General features: G+C 34.3%; 1 protein-coding gene and 1 pseudogene across 3 annotated transcripts in view; one reads left to right on the top strand and one right to left on the bottom strand.

Moving 5' to 3' along the window:
• The window catches only part of CFAP44 (cilia and flagella associated protein 44), a 94,926-nt gene that overhangs the window by 41,574 nt on the left and 37,245 nt on the right, over positions 1–16,107 (bottom strand). For both annotated transcript variants that reach the window (XM_081080312.1, XM_081080313.1), the window contains 6 exons: positions 15,861–16,100; positions 10,352–10,497; positions 9,492–9,762; positions 6,327–6,382; positions 6,001–6,163; positions 4,262–4,392 (listed from right to left, as the gene is read on the bottom strand). In XM_081080312.1, coding sequence (XP_080936438.1) covers positions 4,262–4,392; positions 6,001–6,163; positions 6,327–6,382; positions 9,492–9,762; positions 10,352–10,497; positions 15,861–16,100 — 1,007 coding nt within the window. The remainder of the gene's footprint in view (positions 1–4,261; positions 4,393–6,000; positions 6,164–6,326; positions 6,383–9,491; positions 9,763–10,351; positions 10,498–15,860; positions 16,101–16,107) is intronic.
• LOC308510668 (peroxiredoxin-1-like) lies at positions 1,129–1,737 on the top strand (annotated as a pseudogene). The gene has a single exon. The product of its transcript is annotated as a peroxiredoxin-1-like (transcript).

Consider the following 16,107-nt stretch of genomic DNA (forward strand, 5'->3'; position numbering starts at 1 on the left):
CCCTTCTTCTGACAGCATCTAGGGAGACGCAAGGCCTCAAAGGTGATGGCTGCAAGTGTGTTGAATCCTAAAAACTGGGATCCTTTTAGCGTCCCCAAAGAAGTGGAGCTCAGAAAGCACAGAATGAAAGGCCTGACAGAAGCAGGCAGGCTGTGACAGTGAGCCTCAGTGGTACTAAGACTGGCCTTCCTGTCTGCCTGGTGGACTAGGAGCTCAGAGTCAAATTTAATTTCAATAAAATAATAATAGCAATATTGCTCATATACCTGAGTTTGTGCGTTAAGATTCACAGTTGCTATATATATACATTTACAAATATTTCATGAATATTTATTATAGCCAAACATAGGATATTATGTGAGGGTTCTCTCTGAGAAAAAATTCTTATCCACTTTCATCTCTTGGTGGGTAGCAATCTAGATATAATTAGGGATTTAAATATTCAAATATTATCCAAGAATTCAAATATTCAAGGATTTAATGCCAGGTAACAAGTGCCAATAATTCACAGGGCAGAGTACCAGAGAAGAGACTGCTACACAGAGAGGGAACTCTGGAGAGCTGTAGAGGGCTCCCTTCCAGCCTTCAGGTGAGTCCTGATCCGCACATACATATGAGCAATCTACCTAAGACTACCTAAGACTGGGGAAAGAAACACTGGACGGGAGCAGTTAGAATAATGCCAGGTCCCCCCGATCCCTCCCAACACACACCCAGGTTGGAATAGCTTGTGTTCCCACAAGCCTCATAATACATGGGACATAGGGTGAAGGACTTAGAAGGATTTTATCTTAAAAGTGGGAAGAAATTAGCTCTAGACTAAAGGCTGCCTGATTCCACCTCACAAAGATTAAACGCAAACCTCAAAAAAATCAAACTGTTTTCAAGTAACTTAACTAAATCCCAGAACAAAGATCAAGAATATTTCAAAGTATGTAAAAAAAAAAAAAACACCCAGCATCCACAATGTGAAATTCACAATATCTGGCATCCAATAAAAATTTTTCAGGCAAGCAAAACAGCGGAAAAATGTGACCCCAAATAAAGAGAAAAAAATATCAATTAATAGAAACAAACCCAGGTCCTCTTCCTGACTGGTTTTGGTGCCTTAGGGCTGCTGATAGCAAGATGTCTTCAGGAAATGCTAAAATTGGGCACCCTGCCCCCAACTTCAAAGCTACAGCTGTTATGCCAGATGGACAGTTCAAAGATATCAGTCTATCTGAATACAAAGGAAAATATGTTGTGTTCTTCTTTTACCCTCTTGACTTTACCTTTGTGTGCCCCACGGAGATCATTGCTTTCAGTGATAGGGCAGAAGAATTTAAGAAACTCAACTGCCAAGTGATTGGTGCCTCTGTGGATTCTCACTTCTGTCACCTAGCATGGATACACCCAAGAATACACCCAAGAAACAAGGAGGACTGGGACCCATGAACATTCCCTTGGTGTCAGACCCCAAGCGCACCATTGCTCAGGACTATGGGGTCTTAAAGGGTGATGAAGGCATCTCGTTCAGGGGCCTCTTTATCATTGATGATAAAGGTATTCTTCGGCAGATCACTGCAAATGACCTCCCTGTCGGCTGCTCTGTGGATGAGACTCTGAGATTAGTTTAGGCCCTTCCAGTTCACTGACAAACATGGAGAAGTGTGCCCAGCTGGTTGGAAGCCTGGCAGTGATATCATCAAGCCTGATGTCCAGAAGAACAAAGAATATTTCTCTAAGCAGAAATGAGTGCTGGGCTAGTGGATAGCCATGGGACAAAACCTCTTGTACTACTGTCATGCTTAAAACACAAGTCCTTAGATTTAGCCCAGATGTGGTATGGTATAGACAGGCCTTTATTCCTGTGGAGGAAATGGCCTGAACTTTGTTATGAGGCAGACCAATTGATGTGTACAGTAGTGAGGCGTCACTTTTGATCTTTTGTAGTTTCTATTAAACTGGAACTGAGACCTTGTTTCTTCAAAAAAAAAAAAAAATAGAAACAAACCCAGAAACGACACAGATGACATAACTAGCAGAGAAGGACAGTAAAGTCGTTATTATATTTTATATATTCAAGAAGGCAGAGAAAAGCATGAGCACATTAAGGTGAGCAAAATCCACACCTATCATACTAGGAAGTCAATAAATAATGATTAATAATAAATTCATAGAAATATATTATTTTAGATGTATGGTTGTAATCACTAGAAGAAATATTAAAGTTGATTCTTTTCAAGAGATATCATGTTACAGATCGAAAACCTTAATATTTTTTAAATGTCTGTTATGTCTAAGTTGGTCTATAGATTCAATGCAATTCCAATCAAAATCTTAGTATTTTTCTTTGGTGAAAATTGACCAGGTTATTCTATGCAAAAACTTAAGCAACACTGAGGATGAAGAACAAAGCAGGAGAACTTACAATGTCAGATGCCAAAAGTAATTAAGATGTGATACTGGCACAAAGATATGAGTAGACAGGCCGATGTAATAAGGAGTTCAGGAATATGCCTACGTATATATGGCCTCCTGATTTATGAAAGAAACATCACTATAATCCAGGGAGGAAAGAATAGTCTTTTCAGCAAATGATCCTAGTATAGCTCAATATAGAAACAAATGACACTTGATCCTTTTCTTACACCCCCCACAAAAATTATTCAAGATAGATAACAGCAAAACGATAGAGCTTCTAGAAGAAAACATAGAACTATTTCATGAATTGGAAATAGACAAAGATTCCTTCACTACAACATAAAAGTACTAACTATAAGAGTTAGGGAAAATATTTTTTTTAATTAAATGTATTGGGGTAACAGTGGTTAGTAAAATTACATAGGTTTCAATCATACAATTCTATAATACATCATCTATGTATCACATTGATTGCTCACCAACTAGAGACAATTTTCCTTCCGTCATCAAACTATTGATAAATTGAAAAAATTGATAAATTGAATTTTGTTGAAATTTAAAACTGTTCAAAACGACACCATAATGAGAATGAAAAGACAAGCCAGACTAGAGCAAGATACTTTACATGCATACACACATATATGTGTTTCATATATATGACATATATATACATATACAAACATATAACATGTGTGATATACATGATAAAAAAACTCCTATCCAGAATATGTAAATAACTCCAACAGCCCATTTTTTTAAATGCACACAAGACTTGAACAAACACCTAACAAAAGAGACTATACAAATAACCAATAAGTATAATCAAGTTGAAATAAGATCATTAGAGTGGGTCCTAACATGACTGGTGTCCCTATAAAAAGAGGAAATTTGTACATACATGGAGGGAAGATTTTATGAAGGGACACAGAGACTACATCATGTGAAGGAAGATGATTTGGCATAATACATCTACAAGCACGTCCACATATCCACCAAAAAATATGCACAGGATGTTCACAGCCCTATGATTCATAGTAGCCAGAAAGTAGAAGAAACAACTCAACTATTTATCAATAGTTAAATGGATAAATTGTGGTATAACCATTAACAGAATATTACAAATCAATGAAAAACAGGAACTACCGTTTCCTGCAACAACACGGATAACTTCAGGCATGATACTAAGTAAAGAAGCCAGTTCCAGAGTTCATACTGCAACTTTCATTTATATGAAGTTCACAGACAAAACTAATCTACGGTGATAAACATTCAGCTTTGGAGAGTAAATTTTTACTGGGAGGGATCAAGAGGGAACTTTCTGGGGTGCTATAAATGTTCTGAGTTTGGGTAGTAGATATATGCGTTTATACATTTGTAAAAGTTTATGAAGCTGTTCAATTAAGATTTGTGAATTTTACTGTATGTAAATTATATCTCAAAAAGACAAAGAAAACTGATTTCCCCAGAGAGGTCTAATTGGTACAGGAGAGGGATTGGACAGGAAGCTGTTGTCTTTCATTATTAAGTCCCTTGGTTCTGTTTTATTTTTGATTTTTAGTATGTACATGCTGCTGTATTAACTAGATAAAAAAATAATTTTTCAAAAACAGGAAGTAAATATGTGTTACATAATTTGGTTTGTAAAACATCTAATTCTTAAACAAATTTCTCAGATTTAAACTAGGAAGGAGTGAGCAGAAAGCTCAGGAAGATGCCACGAGGAATGACAAGAGGATTTCTTGAGATTTCAAGAGTTAGTGCATACTTCAGGAGACCTCTTATCTGACCACTGTAAACTACTGTATTCAAATATATGCTCTCAAACATCTTAACTTGCTAGAAATATAGATCCTACCTGTGCTGTAGCTTCCTTAGGCCAAGTTGATGTTTCTCTTTTTCCCAGGCTAATTCTTTTTCCACTTGGTTAATTTCATAAACTGTTTTTCTGTTCATCTCAGCACGAATTTTGGAATCTAGGTCAAAATCCTGTAGAAAAGTAGATTTGTTCAACAAAATAGGGTTCTTTTTTATCAATGTACTTGGTCAATCTTATGTTTTACATACAGATTTTTAAGTTTTGTCCTCAATTGCATGCAGCATCATAACTCTTTCCCAAATATCATAAACTCTCTCCATTCTAGAAAGAAATAACATACTTTTGATCTTACTACCACCAAATATGGAAAAAAGTTCTCAGAAATAATTAAAAATAATGCAAATAAAGTTACATATTTAAAGATTTTTCTCACTGTAAAAATAATGAATGCTAACAGAACATTTAAAGAGTGTACAAAGCTTTTAAAAAAAATACTCCCTTCATCCCAAAGAAACTAACTATTACACAATCAGCTGGGCACAGCGTAGAAGTTCATGGCAGTTGATCATTAGTTGAATATCTCCTCCCATGTGACCCTATCCAGGAAAAACCGCAAAGTCTTTGGCATCTTCTTAACATCATGAAGTTCTAGTTGAATGTCCTTTACCAAGGGGGCTGTTTTTCCCATGAGGATACTTGAGGCCTCGTGTTACCGTGTTTCCCTGAAAATAAGACCAGGTCTTATACTAATTTTTGCTCCAAAAGACACATTAAGGCTTATGTTCAGGGGATGTCCTCCTGAAAACTCATGCTAGGGCTTATTTTCTGGTTAGATCTTATTTGCCAGGAAATACGGTACACCCCTTGACTCCTGCAAAAAAGTCAGGGCCTTCATTCACACTAAATTGGAAGTAGTAATTATTCTTTCCAGAGGTGTTTGTGTTTTCAGTATTGATGTGTGTAAAGTGCTTAGCCACAGAACCTGCTGCAGTTGTTCTTTATTTTGAATTATGTCACTCAGATTCTGCAAGTGTCAACCTTTTTTCTTAGTAAAATAGCATAAACGTCTTTTAACTAATATGAGTTAACCATTTTGATTTCACCAAAGCATTTTTATATGAAATTGGCTAAGTGCCTCTAGAATTACAGGACTGGGCAAACCACAGATATAGTCAAGATAGTAAATTCTGGGTTTTTATTTGATTAGGCTCTTGGTAGTAATTCCACTTAGGAAGAAGTACAAAATAAAAAAACAAAATTAATCCCTACCTGGTAGATGGGGCTTTGCAATAAGTCACAAAAGAAAAAAAAATGCAAAAGTAGCTTAAACATTTAAGTGACTGTCCCCATACCTACAACTTACTAAGTCATCTTCCAAAAACTTGTGGATAAACCAGGTACTATATTTTCAACAGATCTGATGAACTATAAAAATAGAACCACCAACCATCAAATTATACATACATATGCACACACCTACCCAGCAGTTAGATATCTTAGCTAGGTATGATAAGGGTTGATAACCAGATTCAAACCTATATTTATATATTATCTTGTTAAGAATGAAAAAGTGTAATAGCTAAATCCAGAAGTAGAGAGGTTCACCTGCACCCAAACCAAATGTATGACAAGTTCTACAGTAGTTTAGTTGCTGCCAACATATTGACTGGCCAGATAAAAGGAAGCATAAAGATGATTTTAAGTGTTTCTAGTTATTGGCCAAATAGTACCAGAAATAGCATACATTAAAATTAAAATCAAATTTATTTTGGACTTACTGTCCTTTTAAACTGCATATGCTTGGGTAATTTCTCATTCATCTTTAGTAGTTCCTGAAATTGATTCCTCAAAGCGCTGAGCTGCTCTCTCTTCCTGGCCTTTATTTCTTCCACCTCTTTCATTAACTTGTCATGTTCTCTTTTTCTTCTGGCATTCTCAATACTGAAGACAGCAATTTAAAAGGATAACAAATTAGAATACAGAAACAGCAAAGAGAAAATTAGTATTCAAATACTTGGAGATTCATTTAGCTTTGTCAACTTCTGTAAAATGTTGGTTTGTTTTGCAAAAGCTCATGCCTAGTAGGTATTTATCAAAAACATACCTGTAGGCTTTGGGATCGGAAATATCTTCTGGAATTGGCTCTGTTTCAATTCCAAGCTGTAGGAAGGAGAGTAAAAATTTAGCCCCTTTAAATAGCCTATTTCCCTTAAAATATCTAATCAGAAGTAAATTAAGTAGTTTCCCCCTTGACAATTTCTAACAATTATAGGCCTGGAAAGTATTTTCACAAATAATAATAAACTATTATTTGTGGGGAAATATTGCAATTGATTAAACTTATTTGTTTCTGCTTCATTTAAAGGGGTAGGTAAAAAAAGTCATGAAACTTAATCATATGTATACAAAATGTTAATATGACCATATTCCCCTTCAAAATGTGAATTAATAATATTCTTATGTCATTACTAAAGAATACACACAAAAAATTTATAGGTCATTTATTTTAAAATACTGCTGTGGTTTTTTTTGTTTTTTGGTTTTGTTTGTTTGTTTTAGCATATCCCTTTTATACATATGTAATTCTCCCCAAACACCTCATGTGTATACTAGGATGATTTATATATATATATACATATATATATATATATATATATATAAATTTTTTAGTAAGCATTTTACTTGGCCTTACCAAAAAAAGACATACAATGGGAAATGCACAGAATAATATGATCTCCATCTTTACGAAATAAAATCAGAAATATGAATCTCCCTTTACAAAGAAAATCAATTTAAATTAAGGGGTACTAAGAAGTAAATTACTTAGAAGCACTTTGTTTATTCAGATGCTGTGCTGTAAAATGTCTTAGGCTATCAAGAAAAAGAAATTATAACCTGCTGAACTAAACAAAGAGTCTTAGTTTGCTAGCTAATCAATTCTTAGGTAAAATTGAACTTGTTTATTCTCTATTCTCTTTTACAACAGATAGGTCTCTGTTTTGCTGTCATTCATTGTAAAGAAACAAAGACTCTCTTTTAATCAAGTTGTTTTATTATTACAGCATTAGTCTTTATATCTATGAAATGTAAGTATACATACAGAGGGTGACAAAAATAATGCATATACATTTTAAGAGATGTTAACACTGGTCAACGTTGCTCAAGCAATAGTTCGCCATAATCAGAAGTGTCTGGATGCTAATGGTAACCACTCTGAGCACCTCTTGTAAGTGCATTAGTCAAATGTGACTTGTATTCATCTTTTGTTATCGGTATATATTAATACAGTTTTTCCTTTCTTACAATGTGTATACATTTTTTGGCACCCTCTGTATTTTTATGTAAGACAGGTCTATGACTTTAGTAAAAGTGAAGTAATAAATTATGACCAATGTAAGAGACAGTGATGGCTGATACATTGTAGTTACCATTAATCACTTAAGACATAGCTTGAATTTTATTTATTTATTATTCTCTTATTGCCCAGAACTAAGGTCTCCAAATCAGTGAGATTTTCGGGATCTCCTGGCCTCAGCTGTTTACAATAAATTTGAGTTAAACAAAGTGTTTCCAATACTTCTAAAATATATGCCAATTGTTCTCAATCCTGGCTGCACATTAGAATCAAGGGGGTTAGGAGAAGCAGGAGGGTATTTTATAAAATACTGATGCCTGAGTCTCACCTTCAGAGATTTTGATTTAATTGCTCTTAGGCAGAACTCAGGCAACTGTACTTTTAAGGACTCCCTAGCTGATTCTAAAGTACAGTAAGGTAAGAACCTCAGACTTATGCAAAGTTTAGCTTTTTGTTTGTTTATTCAACTCTTTCTGATTTTGCCTTCTTAAAAGTAGAGTCTGCTTCAGTGATTTAAGAAATATTGATTGTAGTCATAAATAAAAGGACACTATTATACAAAGGTAGATGGATTTTTTTTCTATACAATACAGGTTTCCATAGAGAGAGTTGGCACGTGATAGAAAAATAAAGATTTTCTTCTTGTTCATAAACTTTCCATTTTGTAATTCCTCTTCCCAAGCTGGACCGCTTTAAACAACAGTCCATTCTCCAAATTTTGCTGCTATTAATAGAAATGAAAATTTACCCTACGTTCTTTTGAAGTTGGCTAGCTGTTAAGTGGGAAGCCAATGTGTTAATAGGAATTTTAACTATGGTCTTTCTAATACAATTCCTTATTCCTTAGGAGTAATTCTAACAGTTATTAATAATTTTATCTAAAAGAACCACTTTGATGGCGGAGGGGGGGGATAAGGGGAAAGGTGAAGGGATTAGGAAGCAGCTGGTAACCACAAGATGGCCTCAGGGTTTTTGAAAATTAATTTGGGGAACGTATTCAATAATGTTGTAAAGATTTTGTTGGGTATCAGATGGACATGTGTCCTATTTGGGAGACCACCTCAGGGATACTGTGGATGCCTGATCATGGCATTGTACACCAGAAGCTAAACAGTAATGAATGCCAACTATAATTTTATATATATAATGTGATGGCTCGGTGCGAGGTCGGAGGGGTAGTGGATGGGGGGAGAGGGGTTCACAGTGTGAGTGTTCATCATATAAATGATGAACGTCTAAGTATTACCTTGTCTTGTACACCTGAAAATAATAAATTTAAAAAAAAAATAAAAAAATAAAAAATAAAAGAACCACTTTGATAATAGAAAATTCTGGGCCTTACAGGTCAAATGGATATATTTTGGGGATCTGAACCCTCAATCTTTATTACAAAACCAATAATGTACTCTGCCTAAGAATAAAATAATTTAACCGAATTATTAATCATGATCCACATTATCATTTTCTAATATTACAGACAACAATATTTTTACAGCGCCTTTTAAAGGGACAGATTATAGTGCATATCTATCTCATTGATGCCCCTTCAATAAGTGAGTGAATAAGTGAAAAGCAAAATATATATCTGAAAAAATGTACATTTTGAAAACAAATTTTGATCAAGAAAGTGATTGATACAGAAAAATTGACACAGCCTTTTTAATTTGGGGAATTCTATATATTTAGTAATAACAGGCATTCAATGTTTTTAATATTTGAGAAAAAAGGCACCAGAAAGTCAAAATTATAATACTGGTAGGAAGATTAGAATATAAGGAAAATGTGTCTGAATAGTTTCCATTTTTAAAAAAAGTATGAACAATTTTAACATCAGTATTTTTAAATAAAGGGTTGGTTTTTTTTTATTGTTGCTATTAGTTAGTTAGTTAGTTAGTTAATTAGTTAGTTACATACCCTGGGAGATGGCACTTTGGCTTTGATGCTTTCCCTTAACTCAAATTCAGAAAAAATGCTAAAAACAAAGATATTACTATCTGCTCCAATAGTCACCAAAAAACGGTCATCGAAGCTAGTAGAAATGCCTTTAATACATCCATAATTGTTGTCATGAATATTAAAGTGCCAGTAGTTCTCCATATTTGTCAATGAAAGATCATTCTGACTTAGGATATAGACTCGAATTGCTCCATCTTGCATTCCACAAAACATCATATCTTGGTTAACACTGTGAAACAAAAAGTGAATTGTTCTTCATATTAATCTGAAAATAATGCTAATTTTAAATTAATTGACAAATGACAATTTTTAATAACAAAGGTATTATAGACTAAATTATGCCCCCCTCAAAATTCACATGTCGAAGCTCTAGCAAACTAATACAAAAGAGTGGGGTGGAGGGAAGCCAATTAGAAAATTGGAGCTACTATATTTGGTCTTCAAAAGAATGACCACAATATATGTTTAATTCACAATTATTACAGGACTAATAATTCAATTTGTGATTCCTCTAGAATCACTGTAACCGTGAACCTTCATTGTCTGACCAGGCAGTAGCATTCTCCTCAGTAACAGAGAGTAAATTCATACAATTCAATTGTGGAATAAACAGAAACTTTGAGACAGAATATTCCATAGAAGGGATTGAAATACAGTTTCAGGAACAGCTTTGATTCTATTTATTCCTTTGATTTATTGAACATTGTTTGAGTGTCCCTCCATTTGGACACATCTTAAAAAATTGACAATATTCATAATGGACAAAAATAGACACCAATGGGTTATAGTTTTTGAAAGCTTTCTGAAATTCTGTTCACCTGAAAGTGATAGTTTGAATGGGATTATCTTCTGTATCCTCAATTAAACGGAAATCAAAAGGTTCATCTTTCTTTTCCGTGATATCAGTGCTTTTGTCATATGGGGGCAACTCACAGTGATATAGAAAACCAGAATCATAGCCGCCCTGGAAAAGAGATAAATAACATAGAAGGTGGTACTTGAACATAAGACACATATGACCACATGAGAAGTTTTTGAATATTTCAAATTTTAAAACACAAAATAGATGTTTTAAAACATCTACTTTCTATGACTTCTATGATTATAGATAGATTTTATAAAGCATCTCCACTGTCCATTTGTATGCAACTATACAATTATTAATATAATAATAAAACACCTTACAATGATTTGTTTTCACTTAAAATTCAAAAGAAGAGCAATTATCACCTCTGACTTCCTACTGAATTCCATTTTATTTCAAGTATTATTATGGATAAGCAGCATTTAATGATAGAGTTTTATAGGTCATGGTTTTCAGAACTAGTTTTCAGTCTAGGGCATTGCTTTTCTCCCTGAGGCAATTGCCAGTTCTGAAAGTGGCAGCTGAGAAGCTAAGAAGCTGAGCAGAGCTCTATCTGTAGTCTCATAGGCTTAGGAAGAGGAAAAGATTTCCAGAGTCCTCCAAGAGAAGAAGCCATAGTAAATACAACTTCTCCTGGGATTTCCATTGTAACCCTGAACCACTATACCTTACATGTAGAAATTGACTGGCCCTCACAGGAAGTGAAACCTGATTTCAAGTCATCTCATTCGCTGATGAAAGTGATCTAGGATTTCTATTACAGCTGCTTTCCAGAACAAAAAATAAATCTCCAGCAGCTAATGCCAACACACAGAGACTGAAGCTCGTACTAGTTTTTTGCATACAAGGTCTAACATTCAATGTATTATATAATTGTAGACTTGAAACCTATATAATTTTTTAACCAATGTCACCCCAATAAATTTAATAAAAACTAAATAAATAATAAAAATTTAAAAATAGGCATACTAGTAAAGACAAGACTTGATTGAAAATCAAAAGAAGAAAAACAGATCAAAGAAAATATAGGTCAAAGAAAAAACACAAGAGGTATTGATAGAAGTATTTTCAAAATAGACTTCAAAATAACTATGATTAACATATTTAAAGAATTTGAAGGCAATATAGAAAAATTTAAAATTCAACTGGAATCTACAAAAAAGTAAATAATGGAAAAAATGAAAATTCTAGAACGGAAAAATGATGGAAATTAAAAATTCAACAGATCAGTTTAAAAGCAACTAGACATAGCTGAAAATAGAATTATGAAGCTGGAATGGAGGTTAAAAAAAAATCGAGTAAAGCAGAAGAGAGGAAAGAAGTATGGAAAATACAAAAAAAAAAAGGATTGTAAGATACATATGGGACATAGTGATAAGGGTTAATATACACAAAATTGGAATTCCAGAAGAAGATAGTAAAAAAATGGGCCAGAAGCAATATTGTTGTAGGTAATGGCTAAGTAGTTTCTAACACTGAATAAAAATTTGTCAGAATTCAAGAAATACTGTGAACAACAAGCAAGATAAATATGAAGAAATTACACAACTTTTAAAACAAAATCTTTAAAAAGACAGAGAAAAAAGATACATTGGGTTTCAAAGAAACAATAAAAAGATGCAGCTAGCAGAATGGAAGACAAAAGACATCAAAGTTTTGAAAAGAAAATATCTAGAAAATTATAATTTTTTAAATAGACAAAATAGATATTTTAAAACAAAAACAAAAAATCCACCCAGACAGAGAATTTGTCATTAGCTCACCTACACTAAAGAAAATATCAAAACCTATCATTTAGGCAGAAGATGTATTTACAAAAATAGAGAAAGAAACTAGCAGCGAGGAAAAAGGATAAACTAAATGATACCAAGAACATAAAACAATAGTAAAATGCCTTTTGGGGACACAAATACATATACGAGTGTAAAAATAAAACATATGACAATGAGGGGAGAAGGAGGATACATGGCATTAAAATGCTCTAAGATCTTTTTTTCTCTGGAACTAGTAAAAGAATAAATTCATATCACATTATATTAAGGATGCATATTATGATCTTTAGGATCACTTATAAAAGAATGTATAACTAATAGAGGAGGAAAATTGGGGGAGAAACTAGCTTAATCATCCAATAGAAGGTGAAAAAGGGAACACAGAATTGGTGTGATAAATAGAAATAATTAGTAAGATTGTAGATGTAATCTAAAATATATTAGTAATTACATTAAATGTAACTGGACATAATACTCTATTAAAATAAAGACAAAGATCCTATAGGATTAAAATCAGAAGCCTAACCCCATGCTGCTTATAAGAGACATACTTAGAATATAAGGGTATCAAAGGCAAAGTAAAGAGAAGACTCATTAACAACTCTGAGTTTTGTCTTAGTAACTGGATGGATGCTTGTCTCATTTACTGAGATGAAGATGGAGCAGGTTTGTATGGGGCAAATATGGTTTAAAAGTTATATTTTGGATATGTTAATTTTGAAGTGCCAAGGAGAGATGTCAAGTTGGATAGGTATACAAGTCTGAATAGGAGAGATGTCACAACTGGAGACAAAAATTTGAGATTCACTGGCATATAATTGATATTTAAAGCCATGTGACTAGATGACGTCATCTAGCAAGAAAGAAGGAGTCCAAGACCGCATCCTAGAGTACTTCAAATTTCAACCTTGTTCAGCAAATGAGAAGACAGCAAGAGAGGCAAAAAAAAAAAAAAAAAAAAAAAGTGGCCAGTATAGTGTCTTGGAAGCCAGGAAAAAGAAAGTGTTTTAGAAGGATGAAGGGTCAGCCCTATCAAATATTTCTGAAAGGTTAAATGGACAGACAAGGGACCACTGAGCTTGGCAACATGGAAATCTTTGATGAAGTGAAGTGGTAGAGTTAGGAATCCAATTAGAATGGGTGGAAGATCAAACTGGAGGTGAAGAAATGAAGCCAATAATTACAGGCAACTATTTCAAGTTCTCCTATAAAGGAGCAGTGGAGGGGAAGGAGAGAGAGGTCAAGGAAAAAAACGTAAGTACTAGAACATGTGTATGAGCTGAGGAGAAGAATTGAGTAAACAGAGAGATGTGGATGATACATAAGACCAAGTGGTTTATTTCAGGAACAAAATCCTTGACAAAATGAGAGGGGATAGGATCCAGGGGCCATTCAGAACAGTGACCCTGGAAAGTTTCAGGGGAGCATTCATGATTTGTAACCATAAACAAAGCACTTAAAAACTTGTATCTATCCCTGTAGGGCATCAGATCTGATTGAGACAAGATAAGGAAATTTCATTCGATTGCTTTTATTTAATTTTCTAAGTGAAATGGGAGATTAGGTTATCCATGGAAAGTGAGGGAAGGTGAAAAATGTTTGAGGGGAGAGAAAGAATTAAAGCAATAATTTGGAAAGTGGGTCAGTGAACATGGCTGGGCAGTCAAACCAGCCCGCAGTGTGAATACTGATTTGAGAAGTGAGGTCATGACTTCCAGTGAGACTGGTTTTCTACAGCATCTGTTCATGTGTAGGCATAAAGTCGGCACATAGTTGGATATAGAAGAATTAGTGTCACTGCCTCTGTGAACTACTCGTATACCTTCCTTAACTTTATGTACAGGTGTAATTTCAGGTCAAGGCCATAGACCCAGACTGCCTGAGTCCAGATCCTTGTTCTATCTCTCATAGGACCTTGGATAAGTTTCTTAATTTCTCCACGCCTTTTTTTCTTCTTATGTAAAATGCAAAAAAGAGCAATTATTTTACAGGGTGGCTGGGTAGTCACTTAAAATGGTGCCTGCTACAGAATAAGTAGGTTTCCATATTTAGCAAATAAAAACACAAGATGGATGCTAACTAAACCTATTGTGCTAATCATTTCACCCTGCATGTAAGTCAAATCATTATGCTGTACACCTTAAACTAATAAAGTGCTAAATGTCTTTATTCAGTAAATAAAGACATTTTTATTAAAATTATATTTTAATAAAACTGGGGGAAATTTTTTAAAATATAGGATACCAGTTAAATTTGAATTTCAGATAAACAACAAATATAATTTTAATACAAGTTATGTCCCATGTAATATTTATCTGGCAACCCTTAGAGTAAGCACTAGATACGTTTGTTAAATAATTTTTGCACGTGTGTTTCAAGGACACTAGAATTCTATTACATTATATTGCAGTTGTTTCTATGCCTCTCTCCCACATGATTATCAGGAAACTTCCTGAGGGCAGGAACCATGTCTTGTTTATCCATTTACTTCTTGCACCTCACACAAGAGTAGCCATCAATAATTGTTTCATAAAACATAGAAGACAGACAGGGTAAAGGCACTAATAAATGAAGTTCTAAGGTGATTTCATCACTACTTCTTATTGTTCTTGGCTCTTTAGAAGATACTATCAAAGATATATTTCTAAAACAAGTTGAAGAGGAGAAAGGTTAACTCTCATCACTCCTTATAGCAATAGTTCTTACTTAGCTAGCCAGTGTCCTGGCCTGGCCAGAGATCTGGACCAGTTATGATTTAGTGATAATTTTTCACATATACTTTTATGTCAATTTATCACTTTTTTGGTGAGTGGAATTGAAATTTGTGACAAATTTATAATGAAGGAAATCTTGCTTTGCTATAGATGAGGGGTGTCCAAACTGCGGCCCGCGGGCCAAGTGCGGCCAGCAATCCATTTTTTATTGGCCCGCAGCAAATTCCAAAAATACATTTAGTTTACTTAAATAAACCATGTGAGGCAATACGTACTTCACCTCGAGTCAGTGGCCCGTCTGTTTGTGTATTTTACCGCATATGGCCCTTGGTGAAAAACATTGAAAAAAGTTTGGACACCCCTGCCATAGATCAACAAAATGTTTTACAAGAATAGAATATATGATAAGATGATGTAATTTTCACATCATTGTGACAGTCCCTGGTACCTGTTTCCCCAATATCCATTTTTCTATTCTTCCTTATTAACCAAGTCCCCATCTTGTTCAGGGTAGCAATATGACCATCTAAAAACAGCCATTTCCCAGACTTCCATATGGCCAAACAACATAGTTGTAGGTAAAACATAAGCATAAGTCTATCAGATAGCACTGCCATTATTTTCAAAATACTAATTATTTTCAAAATTTGAAAACAACAGACTCAGCTGGAAAACCCCTTAGCCCTTTGCACTTCTACCTTCAGTTCTTCTTTGACCTCCTGAAACGTCATAGATGTTTGAATGACTGTCATAGATGATAACAGATATAACAAGTAGACATAGGAGGGAAATATTAAGGTGATATAAAAATAACTGTAACTCACATTCATTCATCAAAATTCACACCTTTAATAGTAGTCGATAAATGAAGTCTTACCATAAGAGTGAGAAAGTTAAGAATGTGCTAGAAAATAATGGCCATCCACTATATTGAATTAGGGCTGACATAAAAATTATTTATTACATTATTACTCACCAAAGAAACCCAGAACTTCCTTGGCCCAGAGTAAAATCCACAGAGGATGTGACAGGGGGTTGAGGGAATAAAGATTCCAGGTAATGGCTTCTCCTCTTCTTCCTCCTCCTCTTCCTCTTCCCCTTGGGATTCCTTTTCTCCATCTTCTCCCATCTCTGCTGCTAGCTGCTTCCTTCTTTCTTCCTTCTCCTTCTCTTTCAACTCCTTTTGTTTCTTTCTCTTTTCAATTTCCATTAATCTCTTTTCC

This window comes from Rhinolophus hipposideros, assembly GCF_964194185.1.
Source record: "Rhinolophus hipposideros genome assembly, chromosome: 2".
NCBI classification, from domain to species: Eukaryota; Metazoa; Chordata; class Mammalia; order Chiroptera; family Rhinolophidae; genus Rhinolophus; species Rhinolophus hipposideros.